General features: G+C 49.1%; 1 protein-coding gene and 1 long non-coding RNA gene across 2 annotated transcripts in view; one reads left to right on the plus strand and one right to left on the minus strand.

Moving 5' to 3' along the window:
- Window positions 1-2427, plus strand: part of LOC110327325 — a 4264-nt gene extending 1837 nt beyond the window's left edge. Inside the window, exons 2-3 of the long non-coding RNA XR_002380828.1 lie at window positions 1309-1438; window positions 1536-2427. This is a non-coding gene — a long non-coding RNA (uncharacterized LOC110327325). The remainder of the gene's footprint in view (window positions 1-1308; window positions 1439-1535) is intronic.
- Window positions 1-13961, minus strand: part of Bsn (bassoon presynaptic cytomatrix protein) — a 92392-nt gene that overhangs the window by 38157 nt on the left and 40274 nt on the right. The window contains exon 2 of the mRNA XM_029542870.1: window positions 3049-3457. Coding sequence (XP_029398730.1) covers window positions 3049-3457 — 409 coding nt within the window. The remainder of the gene's footprint in view (window positions 1-3048; window positions 3458-13961) is intronic.

Below are 13961 nucleotides of genomic sequence, written 5' to 3' on the forward strand. Positions count from 1 at the left end.
CTGGCTGTCCTAGAACTTACTCTGTAGACCAGGTTGGCCTCGAACTAAGAAATCCTCCTGTCTCTGACTCCCGAGTGTTAGGATTAAAGGTGTGCGCCACCACGCCCGGCTCAGAGCAAGGGTTTCTTATGTGCTGTAAAAACAGAACTGATGCCAAAATGAAACCCTCTACATGGTCTTTTGGCACAGTTCCTAACAGGTGAAATCTTTGTAATTTAAAAAAAGATTTATTTTTATTTCACGTATTTTCCTTGTATGTACATCAGTGCACCATGTATATGCAATACCCATAGTGGCCAGATGAGGGCACCAGATTCCCTAGGAACTGGAATTATAGGTGGTTGTGAGCTGCCTTGTGAGGTATTTGGAAACTGAACTCAGGTCCTCTGCTCTTGTGTCTAGCAGAAAGTACTCTTAACTGTTAAGCCATCTCTCCAGCCCTGAGGTGAAATTCTTTACCTGCCCTGAACTGAAAAAAAAAAATCCAAGAAGACATGACCATTTTCCAGAGGAGTGACTAGCCCAGCCTGAGTTAGAGGTGTGCAGACTAGAACTGGTTTCTCAGGACAGATGAAACAGATGGGTGCGCAAAGCCTGCAGAGCTGACTCCTCTTCACATCAAGGTATGACCAGGGAGGTGGCTCTGCTTTCAGCACGTGACAGAGGGCAATGGCACCAACGTGACCATTATGCTTTGCTGCTCCTCAGGAAAATGTGCCAAGGTTTAGCTTTCCTTGACAGGAATACCCCTGAGAGCCAGCTCCAGGAAAGCAAAGATCCTGTCTGGAGGCCCCAGCAGAATAGACTGTCGCTGGGCATGGGCCTGCAGAAAAGACTAAGGCGGCATTTTTCCAGTGGGGAGCTGTGGACCAGAAGCTCCACCCATATTCTGTAGAAGCAAGCCTGGGAGAGGCTGCCAACTTTCATCACTGTCTTAGAGCTCTGGATGCCCCAAGGATGCCAAAAGCTTGTGCTAAAGGACCACTTGACTCGTCCAGCCCAGCATTGGTTTGAAGTATTTGGCCAAGAGGGTTGCTCTCCACTAAACACTGTCAATTTGCAGTAAGTTTGACGCCCTCTTTCCTCCTGGCCCTGAGCCCCAGCTTCCGCCCAGCACAACGAGGCAGATGGACTCAGTGTCTCCAGGTCCTCCTACTCTGCTGTTTTTCTAGGCACAGTCAAAGGCTGGCTCCCTTCCCATCTCTCTAAAGGTTCTGGGCTTGAAGGAAGCAGGAGGCTAAGGCTGTGGCATAGGGGTGCTGGGATACCCACCACATGTTGTTCTTTGCTCTCACCCACCCCACCTAGGGCTACAGCACCAGAGAGCATCTTGTGGAGTTGGGAACCCAGAGGGTTCACGATGAGGGGCCATCAACCAGGTCTTCCTGCTCCCTGGAGGCCAGGCGTGGGTGGCTTCTCAGGCCGTAGGATCAAACAGGTGAGCTTCCCGTCTTTCGATCACACTTTTCCCAATATGGAACAGCTAACACTTACTTAACTGATCGGTGCAGGGCTGGGTCTGTTTCTAATCACAGATGCAGTAATCACGAGCGTGCACGCCTCCTCAGGAAGCCTCCACATTCCAGGAGCAGCTCCAAACGCACTGAGTCATCGCCCCACACCAACAGCTCCTTCCTCGGCATCTCACACGTACCTCTCACAAACCACACGTCCCACACCCACAGCACCTCATGCTGGCATATATAGACCCTGACCTGTTAACAGTTATTCTCACTTATCCCCCTCCCACACGGTCCAAACAACTCCAGCTGCCGAGAATCCCAGTGCTGCCTGCGGCGGCTACCCTGCGTCCTGTCCAAGGCTGAGATTTCTATGGGTCACCCTGCAGGAATACAAGGATGCCAGAAAACCCATTCATTGTATTTCAAAAGTATGGCTTTCCCTTAGCTAACACATGGGAGCCCCCAAAAGCTCTGTTAGGCAACCGCTCCAACACAGAGCAATCCCGAACAAATCCACGATGGAGATGTGAATCCATGGTTCTTTGGGGCAAAAAGAAGCTAAACTCATGAGTATCGTCCTGTAGCATAGCTCTCTGGGAGAATAGGACGTGGATACCTTAAGAACATCTGGTCTCTATCACAAAATTGGGAGGGCAGTCTAGTCCACAGCCTTAGGCCCCCAGACAACTGGAACTGAACCCAGCGGGGAGCTGTCCAGACCCCTGCTGGAAGGCGGTCCCAGGTCCTCCTAGAAATCTGGTCCTTTTATGAGCCTCCCTCGGCAGGACTTTCAAGGAGCTCTAGAGGCAAGCTAGGGAAGCTTGCCTTCCCCTCCCACTCCCCCCACCTCCACCCCCAGCCCAGAGGCGTGTATGGTCATCTCTAATGGAGGAGCCACTAGAAGAACGTGTCCTTTTCTTTTGCCCTCTCCAAGGCCTAATTAAACCAGTTTCTTTTGAATTTCTATTCTGAGATTCTAAGTTTGTAGATTGGTTGGCTGGTTGGTTTTATTTGGTTTGGTTTGGATTTTTGAGACAGGGTTTCTCTGTGTAGCCCTGGCTGTCTTGGAACTCACTCTGTAGACCAGGCTGGCTTCAAACTCCTGATCCTCATGCCCCTGTCTCCTGATTGCTGGGATTAAAGCCATGCGCCACCATCACCAGGTTTAAAGTATTTATTTTTGTGAGTATGGTTGTTTTCCTGCACAAATGTCTCTGTGCATCCTGGGTAGAGAGGGCACTAGAACCCCTGGGACTGGAATTACAGATGATTGTGAGCCACTTTGTGGGTGCTAGGAACTGGACCCCAGTCCTCTGGAAGAACAGGTGGTGTTCTTAACTATGGAGCCCTTACTCCAGCCCCTTCTAAGTTTTTAGGGTACAGGGATCTCTCAGGAGACCTGGGGCCAGACCTTGTCCTCTGATTCCACATCCTGGAACCACCACCACTCCACCCCATCTGGATTCACAGCCCTGGTGGGTAAGGGAAACAGCCCCAATCAGGGTTGGTAGAAGTTAGGGAGGGAAGGAAGCAGAGGAGAGATGCTGAGACAGTGGCCAGACATAGGTGGCACTGAGATCCTTACCTGGGTGAGGTGAGGGTTGGGGTTGAACCCACATTGGTTGCAGACCTTGTTGTGACACTGGGTGCAGGTGTTGAAGTTTGGCTGGCTGGGGGCTGACGTGAGGTCCGAGGTCTTGCATATTGGACACAGGGTGCTGCTGGGTAGAGGGGCGATCTGGGGGACAGAGTAGGGTGACGTGGGAGTGCTGCCTCTGTCCGGTGACACCGAGGGGGACCGTCCTGATCTCTGTGTCCTGCTGTCTACCTGCAGTGTCCTGCGGGGACTCTCGGCCTCCTGGCCTGATGGGCCTTGGGCCCTTGTCTCTCGGGGGCTCTCTCGGCCAGGAGCAGCAGCAGATGCTTGCTTTGGGGTTGGAGAAGTTGTTCTCTGGCTACCCAGGGGCTCCTTGGGGTCCAGTCTCCGGGGAACACTGAAATGACATTTAAAACGGTTGTTAGAGACACATCTTATAGAAGTAGCTTCCACAGGTCCCTTTCAACCTAGAGTGACCCCAGGCCCCATCGCTGTCCTTTCTCTTGCACAGTGACATCATCACAGTTGCCATTTACTGTACCCTGTGCTCAAGCCCTGACAAGCTCCTTGGCATGGGGCCGTATGGCAGACGGACATGACTGTCCCTCTTTCACACGCTGAGGAAGAGCAGATTTTAGTCAGTGATCTAGTAGCGCATCTAAGGTGCATGGACTTCTTTGTTTGACGGAGGGTCTCATGTGGCCCAGGCTTGCCCTCAACTCACTCTGTAGCTAAAAATGACCCTGGATGTCTGACTCCCTGTCTCTACTTCTAAAGAACCAGGATTACAGGTAGGCACCACTATGCCCAATTATAAGTGCCAGGGCTCTGTGCATGTTAGGCAGGTATTATACCAACTGAGCCACACTCCTAGCCACACACTGCGCTTTTGAGCTTCATTTTTATTTCTCATGTTGGTGTTTTGCTTGTATGTGTATGTTTGTGCACTACTTGTAGGGAGTACACATAGGGGCCAGAAGAGAGCACTGGATCTCCTGGTTGTAAGCAGCCATGTGGGTACTAGGACTCAACTCCAGGTCCTCTGGAAAAGGAGCCAGTGCTCTTAACCAGATGTGGTGCTTTGAATAAGAATGGCCACACAGGCTCATATATTTAAATACTTAGTCACCAGGAAGTAGCACTATTTGAAAGGATTAGAAGGATTAGGGGGTGTGGTCATGTTGGAGGAAGTATGTCACTGAGGGTGGGCACTGAGGTTTCAAAAGCCCATGCCAAGCCCAGAGTCTGTCTGTCTGTCTGTCTGTCTATCTGTCTGTCTGTCTGTCTGTCTGTCTGTCTCTCTCTCTCTCTCTCTCTCTCTCTCTCTCTGCCTGCAGATCAGGATGTTGCCCTCAGCTCCTTCTCCAGTACCTACCTCCACACTGCCATGTGCCCAGCCATGATAATGGACGAACCTCTGGAACTGTAAGCCAGCTCCAATGAATGCTTCCTCTTATAATAGTTCTCATAGTCAGGATGTCCTCTCACAGTGACTGAGACAGGCCAGCCATCTCCAGCCCAGGATTGCCCTGCTAAGAAACCTCTAGGTGGTACTGATGTCCCACCCCGCCTATTCCTTCTGGAGATCCTGCAGCAAGCCTGGTGCCCAACCGAGTCTCAGAAGGTGGGATTTTTTTCATTGGAGTAAGACTTGGTGGGGTTTTAAGTCTAACCCTTGAGAAAGCTCTGAAGGCGGCCCCAATGTGCTTAGCACCACATCCATTCCAGAATGACCTGTCTGCAGAGTTGGGTAGACCCACGAGGTAAAAGAAACGTTCACGCTAAAATCTAATCCTCTGAGTTCCTTCTTTGGACCAACTTAAGTTTGTTTCTGCTAATTTATGTCTTTTCCAGTGTGAAAGAGGGTGAACGCAAAAAGCCAAAGACCAAGTTTCCTGTTGCTTTCCAGAACATTCTAGGCAGGCTTTGGCCTGTATTCCTTGGGTGGCTGCTGACAGCCACGGGACAGACCGGGTTTGTGGAGACACTGGGAAAGTTTCACTTCTGTAGCCCACGTTGGTCTCAAACTCCTGGCTCTGCCCCCCCCCACTATGATTATAGGTGTGGACTGTGAGCGGCTGAAAGTGACTTTGAGCTCAGCGTTGTATCACAAGTTAGTGGTTCCTCAGGGACGCTGGGCACACTGAGGGCCTGGCACAGACTGTCACAGACCTAGGAGAAGACCTGTGGCTGGTTTTCTCCCTGCTGCACACCAGGGCCCAGCACGGTGCTCCGCACAGTGGATAGTCACTGGGCACACAAAAATGAACGGAAAAGTGTGTGAATAGTTTGGCGAGCTCAGGAAGCTGGGCCCAATCAGTCAGCGGTGCCGTCCAGTTATGAGCGTTTCATAAGGAGTTTGCTTAGCAACAGACTCACAGGTTAGCAACGGAGACATAGACTCTAACAACAGCCTTTCCTCTTTCCGCCTGCCTCTCTTTCAGTTGTTCGCCCTGACCTTGGTTCTAGGTCCTTTGACTTGTTTTTGATCTTATGGGCATACCCAACCTTCAGACTATGAGCAACATGTGATAGCATTCGGCTGAGGAGAGCTATGAATTCAGCCCAACACAAAAAAGCACAAGCTTATTTCAAACATTACGAGATTCCCGTTTGTGAATGGGGGCAGGGCACTTGACTGGTTCCTGACTGAACTTTTTTGATGGCAACATGATACGGCAACGTTAAAGGGTGGGACACACCTGAGGCTCTTGAGTTCCTACAAGGCAGGTCAAGTCTCCAGGTGCGCACGCGGTTACTCTTTACACATATACATATTTTATAAGTCTTCTTATATTCTTTATGAATACCTACTCAATATTTAATTAAAATGAATTTTTCAAAAAGCAGATCAGACAGGGATCCAATCCTCAGTCTAGATTAGAGACAGACGTGCAAACAAATCACTGCCAGACATACTGCCACGGTCATAAGGAAGGTGAGGAGACCTCTACACTAAAGGACAAACTGCTCTCCCTGAGGTGGAAGAGCAAGCTAGACTTAAGGGAGGCTCAGTCTGTCAGAGCATGCTCAGCATGGCAGAGGAAGGCACAAGAGTGTCGTGGGCAAACCAGTGTCACGCCCACCACCTAGAACGCTCCTGACAGCATCTTAGGATTACTTTAATTAGTTGGGAAGCTCAAACAGAACTTGGGGAGGGCCTGGACAACAGGGCCTTTAAGGTCTCCCAACAGAGGTGCATTTGGGCTCTGTGCCACAGAGAGGATGATGGAGGTAGGGGATCCAGTGAGGAGGAAGCAATAGAATTCTGCTTTTCCCTCCCTTGGGGAATACAGAGCAGGAAGCCAGTCAGGGCTGGGGAGTGCAAAAGCAAAACCGAAAGTTTGGATTTGGTTGTGTTGAAGATTGGAGGGGGGTGGGATCTTATGATTTCGGTCTAGATAGTTTTATGTGAGAGAGTGAGTCCAGGTCACAGGCAATTCTCTGGAGCAGAGGTCACCCAAAGAGCAGTGGCCCAGGAAAGCAGGCGGGGTCCAACAGCATTCATGGGCTCAGAGGAAAGCCCAGAGAAAAGACAGAAGAAAATGACCCCATATAACTGGCCTTAGTGGCACACATCTTTAATCCCAGCACTCTGAAGGCAGAGGCAGGCGGATCAGTATGAATTTGAGGCCAGCCTGGTCTACAGAGAGAGTTCCAGGACAGCCAGGGCTTCAAAGTGAGACCTTATGTCAGAAAAAGGAAGGGAGAGAGGGAGGGAGGGAGGAAATTACCACATAGGGTTAGAAAGGCTCCAATACTGGAGAGCAGCCAACAGTGAAATGCAGGGAGGGTGGGAACAAATCAAAAGGAGTCTGTTCCCCCGAGGCTGAGTTGCAGGAAAAAATGGCTGCACCTATGAAACCCATACACCATCCCATGGGAGCCCAAGGTCTCCCCAAATTTAGTACAGTTCTCCCTCCTGCTTAACGAAGGTCCCTCCATGATGGAGCTCAAGAGTCACGACTATTTGGATCCCACGACAACTCAAGCAGCAGGGACAGCCTGAGGACAGAGGAGGTAAGACCTATGGGACCTGCCTTCACGGACAGACATCACCACCAAAACGTGACTGCTGGAAGCAAGGAAAGAGAAAGGGAGACGTCCACATGCAAGACTGTCCTGCCCCATGAAAGAGCTGACCTTTCAGACACTGGACACCAGTGAAGCCCCCAGGCCTTCACTCCCAGCAGCCTTAGGGAGACTGCGTCTTGGGAAGTCCTGCGATAAGGATAAAAATGAGAGGAAGGGAGGCAGATACTCCCACAGAGAAATGAAGGCACAGAGGGTCAGGCTGCAGAGAGGGCAGACAGGAAGGGGCAGCTGGAAGCCAACTGGGAAACTAAAAATGCCTGCTTTTTATTTTTTTCTTTAGATTTTTATTTTATGTGTATGAGCTTTTTGTCTGCATGCGTGTATATGTACCATGTGCATGTCTGGTGCCCAAGAATGACAGAAGGGGGCATGAAATCCCCTGGAGCTATAGTAAATGATGGTTATGAGCCACGTGTGGGTACTAGGAAGGAAACCTGGGTCTTCTGCAAGTGCTCTTAATCGCTGAGTCATCCTTCCAGCTACAAAAGCTAAATGCACGTTAAAGGTGGCAAAGTAAGGCCAAGGATAGGAAAAACGCTCTTTTCTCTTAGCTTGCCTTCAACATTTAGGGCTACTAACTGCTCACAAATAATGTTAGCCCAACCCTGTTTGCCAAGGCAGGAAGGAGCTCTTGACTCCTTTCAGGAAGGGTAAAAAGCTCTCCCTCACCAGACCTAAGAAGCTCCGTCCACACCACCATTAGGAGACATAACCCCTAGTGCATTAGTCAGAGAGGCAAACAACTAATTTGTTTGAATGGCTGAAAAAATGCTGCAGACACCAGGTCACAGGCGGGTAACGTGGGACGGAGGTGGCTGCCTGGCCCATAGCAGGAAGCAGCCAGAAGCTGCTCTGGGTATCGTGGTCAGCAAGGGCCTGCTAGCACTGGAGTCTCCAGAAGGAAATGCAGGCAGGAGTTGAGCCAGGGCGGAGGCAGAAGGAGACCATGCTGTGGGCTCCACATGGCGGGCAGCCTCCAGAGCATGCCCCACCCCTCCTCCAGGTGAGCATTGGAAAGAGCGATGACTCACATTAATAAGCCATCTCTGTCTGTCAGGAGGGGGGGTACCTTAAACACACGCTCTATAAGTCAGAGCAGCTGGAAGAACCCCACAGCTTCAAATAAGTCTTTCAAACATTCATGGCTGACCTTTCAATAATGGGCAATTAGAGGCAGACAAACACAGTGGGACCCCCACCTTTGGGGCCATCCAAGCGTTCTCTGGGCGCGCTGTCAGAGAAGCAAAGGCTGTGCAATGGTGGGCGCCAGGGTGCAGCTCCTGGATTCTGCAGCTCCTCCCTCAGGAGTAGGTTCGTTCCCACATAGGAAACACCTCCTTAGTCAGTCTGCAGGCCAGAGGCTGCCTGCATTTTTTTTTTTTTTTTTGATCACGTGATCCTGTCAATACTGTGTTTCTGCATTCCCAACAATATTTATCTACAGTTACTGATAAAATCCCTCCCCCCACCCCAAACAACATAGGAAGGTTTTAGAGGATGGTTGATAGAAAATTAACCTAAGAGGTCTGGGGGTGCAGCTCAGCCAGTGGCTGTCATTTCCGTACTCTGAGGGTACGGGCAGGAAGATCCGAAGGTCAAGGTCACCCCAACTACATGGAGGACTTGAGACTAGCCTGGGCTAGAAAAAAAGGGGGACATAAATAGTGTTCATATTTTCTCCTTTGTTCCACTTCCTCCCCAACATGTGCCCTAGTTTAGAAACCACCACTGAGGAAATTCGTAAGCGCCCAGTCTCCAGTCTTTTTTAAGATTGTATTTTTAGGTAGGTAGGTGTGTGTGTGTGTGTGTGTGTGTGTGTGTGTGCTCATGTGTGTTGAATGCAGTACTTTCAGAGGCTTGAAGTGTGGTGGTTTGAATAATGCGTCCCCCCCCCTCCGTGGGCTCATATATTTGAAGGTTTAGTCATCAGGGAGTGGCTCTGAGAGAACGATTAGGAGGCGTGGCCTTGTTGGAGGAAGTGTGTCACTGCACGTCTCTTCACAGCAATAGAACACTGACTAAGGCAGGAACCAACGATGGCAAAGGCCGCTGCCTTCAGTCAGGCACAAAGGTCTTACCAAACCCTGAGACATGTCTGCAGTGATACCTAGCTTTTAGAGGGACACACTCAGGCACACCTCAGGCCAAATTCATTCCCCACTACAGAGAAAACAGAAGGCATACAGTAGTGGTGTGTGGAGTATTTACCTTTGACCTTCCCCAAGTCCCATTCCCCACCCCTCTCTTCCTCCATCCCTTCCCCCACCCCTTGAAGCTCTCCCTGTCTGCATGTGGAAAACAGAGAGCACCAAGCCACAAGCTGCATCTAACTTTGAAGGCTGTGTGGCGCCTGTGTCAGGCATCTTGTGAATGGCACCTTTCCTGCAGGCTAGTGAGGGGTGACGGCCCCAGCCTAAGGACTACTGTGCCACAGGCTTATCATTGGTTTCTACAGACTACAGTCTATATCTCTAGAAACAAGTATTCATTCATTTGTACAAAAAGAATTCATGGGAATCACATTTTCTGAGTCCTTGAATGTCTGGATTTATCTTTGTGCTCCTTCGACTTGAACAGCGGTTTAGCGAGACATAAATCCTGAGTCCACACTTGCCTTCCCAGGACTCAGCTGGATCAGACGCTGTTTTCTATCATGCACTGCTCCCGCAGAGAAGAATGCTGGTTCAATCTGACTGTCTTCCTTTAGTATAGGTTAACTTTCTCCCTCTAAATCAGCTGTTTGTAACCTGTTCTGCATATCAGATATTTACATTAGGATTCACAGCAGGAAAATTACAGTTATGAACTAACAATGAAAATAATTTCATGGCTGGGGGTCTTTTTCGAGACAGGGTTTCTCTATAGCCCTGACTGTCCTGGAACAGACTGGCTTTGAACTCAGAAATCTGCCTGCCTCTGCCTCGGGAGTGCTGGGATTAAAGGCGTGTGCCACCACGCCCGGCCACACACATTCTTAATGTGTTCACTGGAAGGATTTGTCTTTAATCATATCTTTGACTATTTCTACATTCTATTGTTTTGTTCCCCTTTTTCACAGACACTAATTATATCTATTTTCAATTTCCTTTGTTGTTCCATGTCCCTGGCTGCTGACAATTGGTGGTTTCCTGCCACCTGCCACACCCTGCAAATGCCAGCCACCTCTCTAACACTGCCTGGCTGCACAGAGCTAACCTGCCAAAGATGGTTACTGACTCCAGCGTATCCGCTAAGCCCCTTGTCCTCATCCTGGAGGTGTATTTCCCTTCCTAGCATCCTCCCTCATGTTCCCCATGGGTGTTCTTGTACTTGGAAAGCATTCTTGGTTCATTGTGTTTCAGTCCATGGGTGACAAAGGGCAGAGTTTTCCTTCTTTTTTTCTTAAAGCTTTGGGCTAGATCAGTAAAGGAACTAAGCAAAGAGGTGCTTTGACTTAGTATGTTTAACCAGACACATTTTACAAACCAAAACAAAGTCATTTTTCTCTTGAGTCCATCTGTGCAAGTTCTGAGTTTCCTAAAGCCAGACCTCTTCTCTTTATTAGACATTTTCCTTAGGTGGAGAGACAAGTCAATCAGGAACCTTTTTATTTTTATTTTTTTTAATTTCAGGAAGTTCCCAGATCTCCTGAGGCCCTCAGAGAGATAACCATGTTGGTCTAGCCATAAACATAAGCGTCTCTCTATTCATAAGCATCCATTGGCATGTAAGCCCTGGGTGAAGCCTGGGAACTCAGACCACTGGGTATGCTACCAAATCTATGTCCACGAGTTCACCCGAAAGCCACAGCGCCATGTAAACCTGACCTCTGGTGTGAAGCCACCCCAGGCCACCTTCCCAAGGTCACCTTCCATAGGTGTTAGGTGCTCGAGTCTCCTCCCTGCAGGATATTATTGGCTTACTGTCTGTCCTCCAGGTCAGGATGAGAGCGCCCATGAGAACTTGGGTTCCCTGAACTTTTATAATGCAAGCTAAAGGAAGCAAGTTTCATAGCGTGTTTTAATTCACTGATGAAAAAAAAAAAAAAAAAAACTATAATTAGGCAAGGTTTGTAGAAATGACCGTGCTAGGGCTCCTTTTAGGTGAATTAGACAGACATGTTTATACCATTCATCCATTACAAAGTTCTGGTTCAACTGGTTAATTACTCCTAAATTCCCAAAGGAGGTGAGGCAAAGAACTGGATTTACAACACTGTAGGGAAGAGCGGCAGTCTTTAGCTGCAGCTTTGCAATCGCCCATGAGACCTCATTCCCTGACTCCCTCCTCCCTCTACACACCTGCACCACTGCTCAGCACTCATCAGCTCTCACTGACTCCCAGAGACAGGGCGGGTGGGCATTCCTGCTGAGAGCCAAAAGGGCCAGAGAAGGAAGGGAGGACAGGCAGGCATCCAGGCCAGAGGCACTACCCCAAACTGAGGCCCAGGCCGATAGCTCCTTGAAGCGTTCTCCCTGTTGCCTTCTGGGATGGCCCTGGTATGGATGGCCAGATGAAATGAAGGGCCAGTCATTAGGAATGCTTCTTTTTTTTTTTTTTTTTCACTTGTTAAATACTGAACCTGGAGTACTGGCTTTTGTCTGGACACATCACAGTGCTCCTCTGAGCCCAGAGGTGTGGCATACACTCCATTTGAGACCTAAGGGACGTCCTGGCCCTTCCCTTCTGTTGTGATTGGGTTGAGACCCACCAGATGTCTCCTTGGACTTCTCTTCCTGGATCTACTTAGTTGGCCCTGTCTCCACAGCCTTCTGGGAGCCGTGGCTTCAGTGTGACCAGGTCGCTGGGGGTTCTTGCTCCTCACCCAGCTTTTGCCTATCTCTATAGGGATTCCACGTAGGCAATTTTGAGCTGTGTCCTGTCCTAGTTTTCCAACCGAAGGGGAAAGGCTCCTAAAGCTAGGACACCAATTAGGAGTCATAAGTCACTGCCTAAAGCTGAGCCAGCTATCCCCAGCTGTCCCCAGGGGACAGTGAATGAGTCTTCCAAATCCCTACGCAACTGGGAAGTCAAGATCAGCCCGGGAATCTGTACGCCTTTGTGACTGTGGTGGAAGCCAGCCCCAGTCCCCAGCCTACTGGAAATGAAAAACCACGGACTATGAACTAGAAACTCAAGATTCTGCCTAACCTTCAGAGTCTGCTGAGAGACTCAGTCTCAGCCTGCTTCCACGGGCTTCCAGAAGTCTCCTCGGCCCACAGATATGGCCGGGGTCCTGCTTTCCACACAGGAGGGAAGACATGGCCAACAGCACAGTTGGTGGATAACTCAGGGTTTGTATCACTAACCCTGAATAGGCTGAGCATCTGTGATGCTTGGGGTATGGCTTAGACCCAGATACGCCCTGGTTAAAATGCTACAAAGCCTGCTGCTTGGAACCCAGGGAGAGCTGCTGGCCTGACTCCTCTTGACCTGGTCTCCTGGGGAGTCAGCAGAATTTAAAACCTGTTGTAATTTTTGCCTACTCCATATTGAAAAGCTGTCCTTTATACATAATGGGAGGGGCAAACATATGAGCAAAGTGAGATATGCAGTAAGAAGTGTCGTGATCGGGTCGAGGCAGCCCACACTGTATAGAGGTGTGAGCCTCGGCTACATGGTGAGTTTCTAGCCAACCAGCAAGATCTTACCTAGGAAGAAAGATAGAAAGAAACAAAGAAAGGAGAAAACTCAAGTTATAATAAAACCCCTTATTTTATACTTTATACTAAAACAATAATAATAGCTAAGATAATAAAAAGGAAAAAGATCTAGCAATCTTCCTGTTTCTTTTTATTTTTTCTATGTAAGAATAAGAAAAAATGTGTCTCAAAATGGTAAGAAAAAAAAAGGATTAGGGGATTGCCTATTGACTTATTTATTTATTTATTTATTGGTTCCTTTCAGTTTAAGTTCTGAAAGAAAACAAATTGGAGGACTGTGAAGTAGCTTAGTAGGTAAAGGCACCTGCCACCAAGCACATGTAAAGGCACCTGCCACCAAGCACATGTAAAGGCACCTGCCACCAAGCATGAAGACCTGAGTTCAACACCAGGGCACACATGATGGAAGGCAAAAACCAAGTCTTGACAAGTTGTTCTCTAACCCTCTACCCACATGCCATGCCAGGCATGTACTCACGCATGCATGCACATATGTGTGTGAGAGCACACACACACACACCACACACTACCCACAATAAACAGAAAGGTACAAAATGTACAAAAGTTACAGATAGGGTCATAATTTCCCATTTGCACTCACATGTCACCCTGTGAGCACCGTACTTCAGTTCCTGCAGCCCAGGACGCTATGCTGGCTCGCCTTGCTCCAGAGGCTGCAGAGCCCCACCTTGACAAAGGGCCTCCAGCACTGGTCTGCAGCAAGACTGGGGTTAACAGGAGAACAGCAGGCACGGGGAGCAGGGAATGGGCGAGCAAGTAAAGGTCTGACACCCGCACTCTGTCTCCAGAGTCCATGGTGGCAGGGAAAGGCAACTCATGGAAATTGCCCTCTGACCTCCACACATGGACGGTGACACATGTCTACCCACCCCCATCATATACATACACAATAATAATATTTTTAAAGAGATAGTAGGTGTCAAAGAGAAATAAAATCTTTGCCTTACATGATCAAACTTACTACAGTCAAAAGAATGAAAAAAAACAACAGTATTTTTACACACAAAACTCAACCTTTCACACATGATATAATGGGAACTTGAATGTGCGTGCGTGTGTGTGTGTGTGTGTGTGTGTGTGTGTGAGAGAGAGAGAGAGAGAGAGAGAGAGAGAGAGAGAGAGAGAGAATGAGAGAGAGAGAGA

This window comes from Mus pahari, chromosome 10 (genome assembly GCF_900095145.1).
Source record: "Mus pahari chromosome 10, PAHARI_EIJ_v1.1, whole genome shotgun sequence".
NCBI classification, from domain to species: Eukaryota; Metazoa; Chordata; class Mammalia; order Rodentia; family Muridae; genus Mus; species Mus pahari.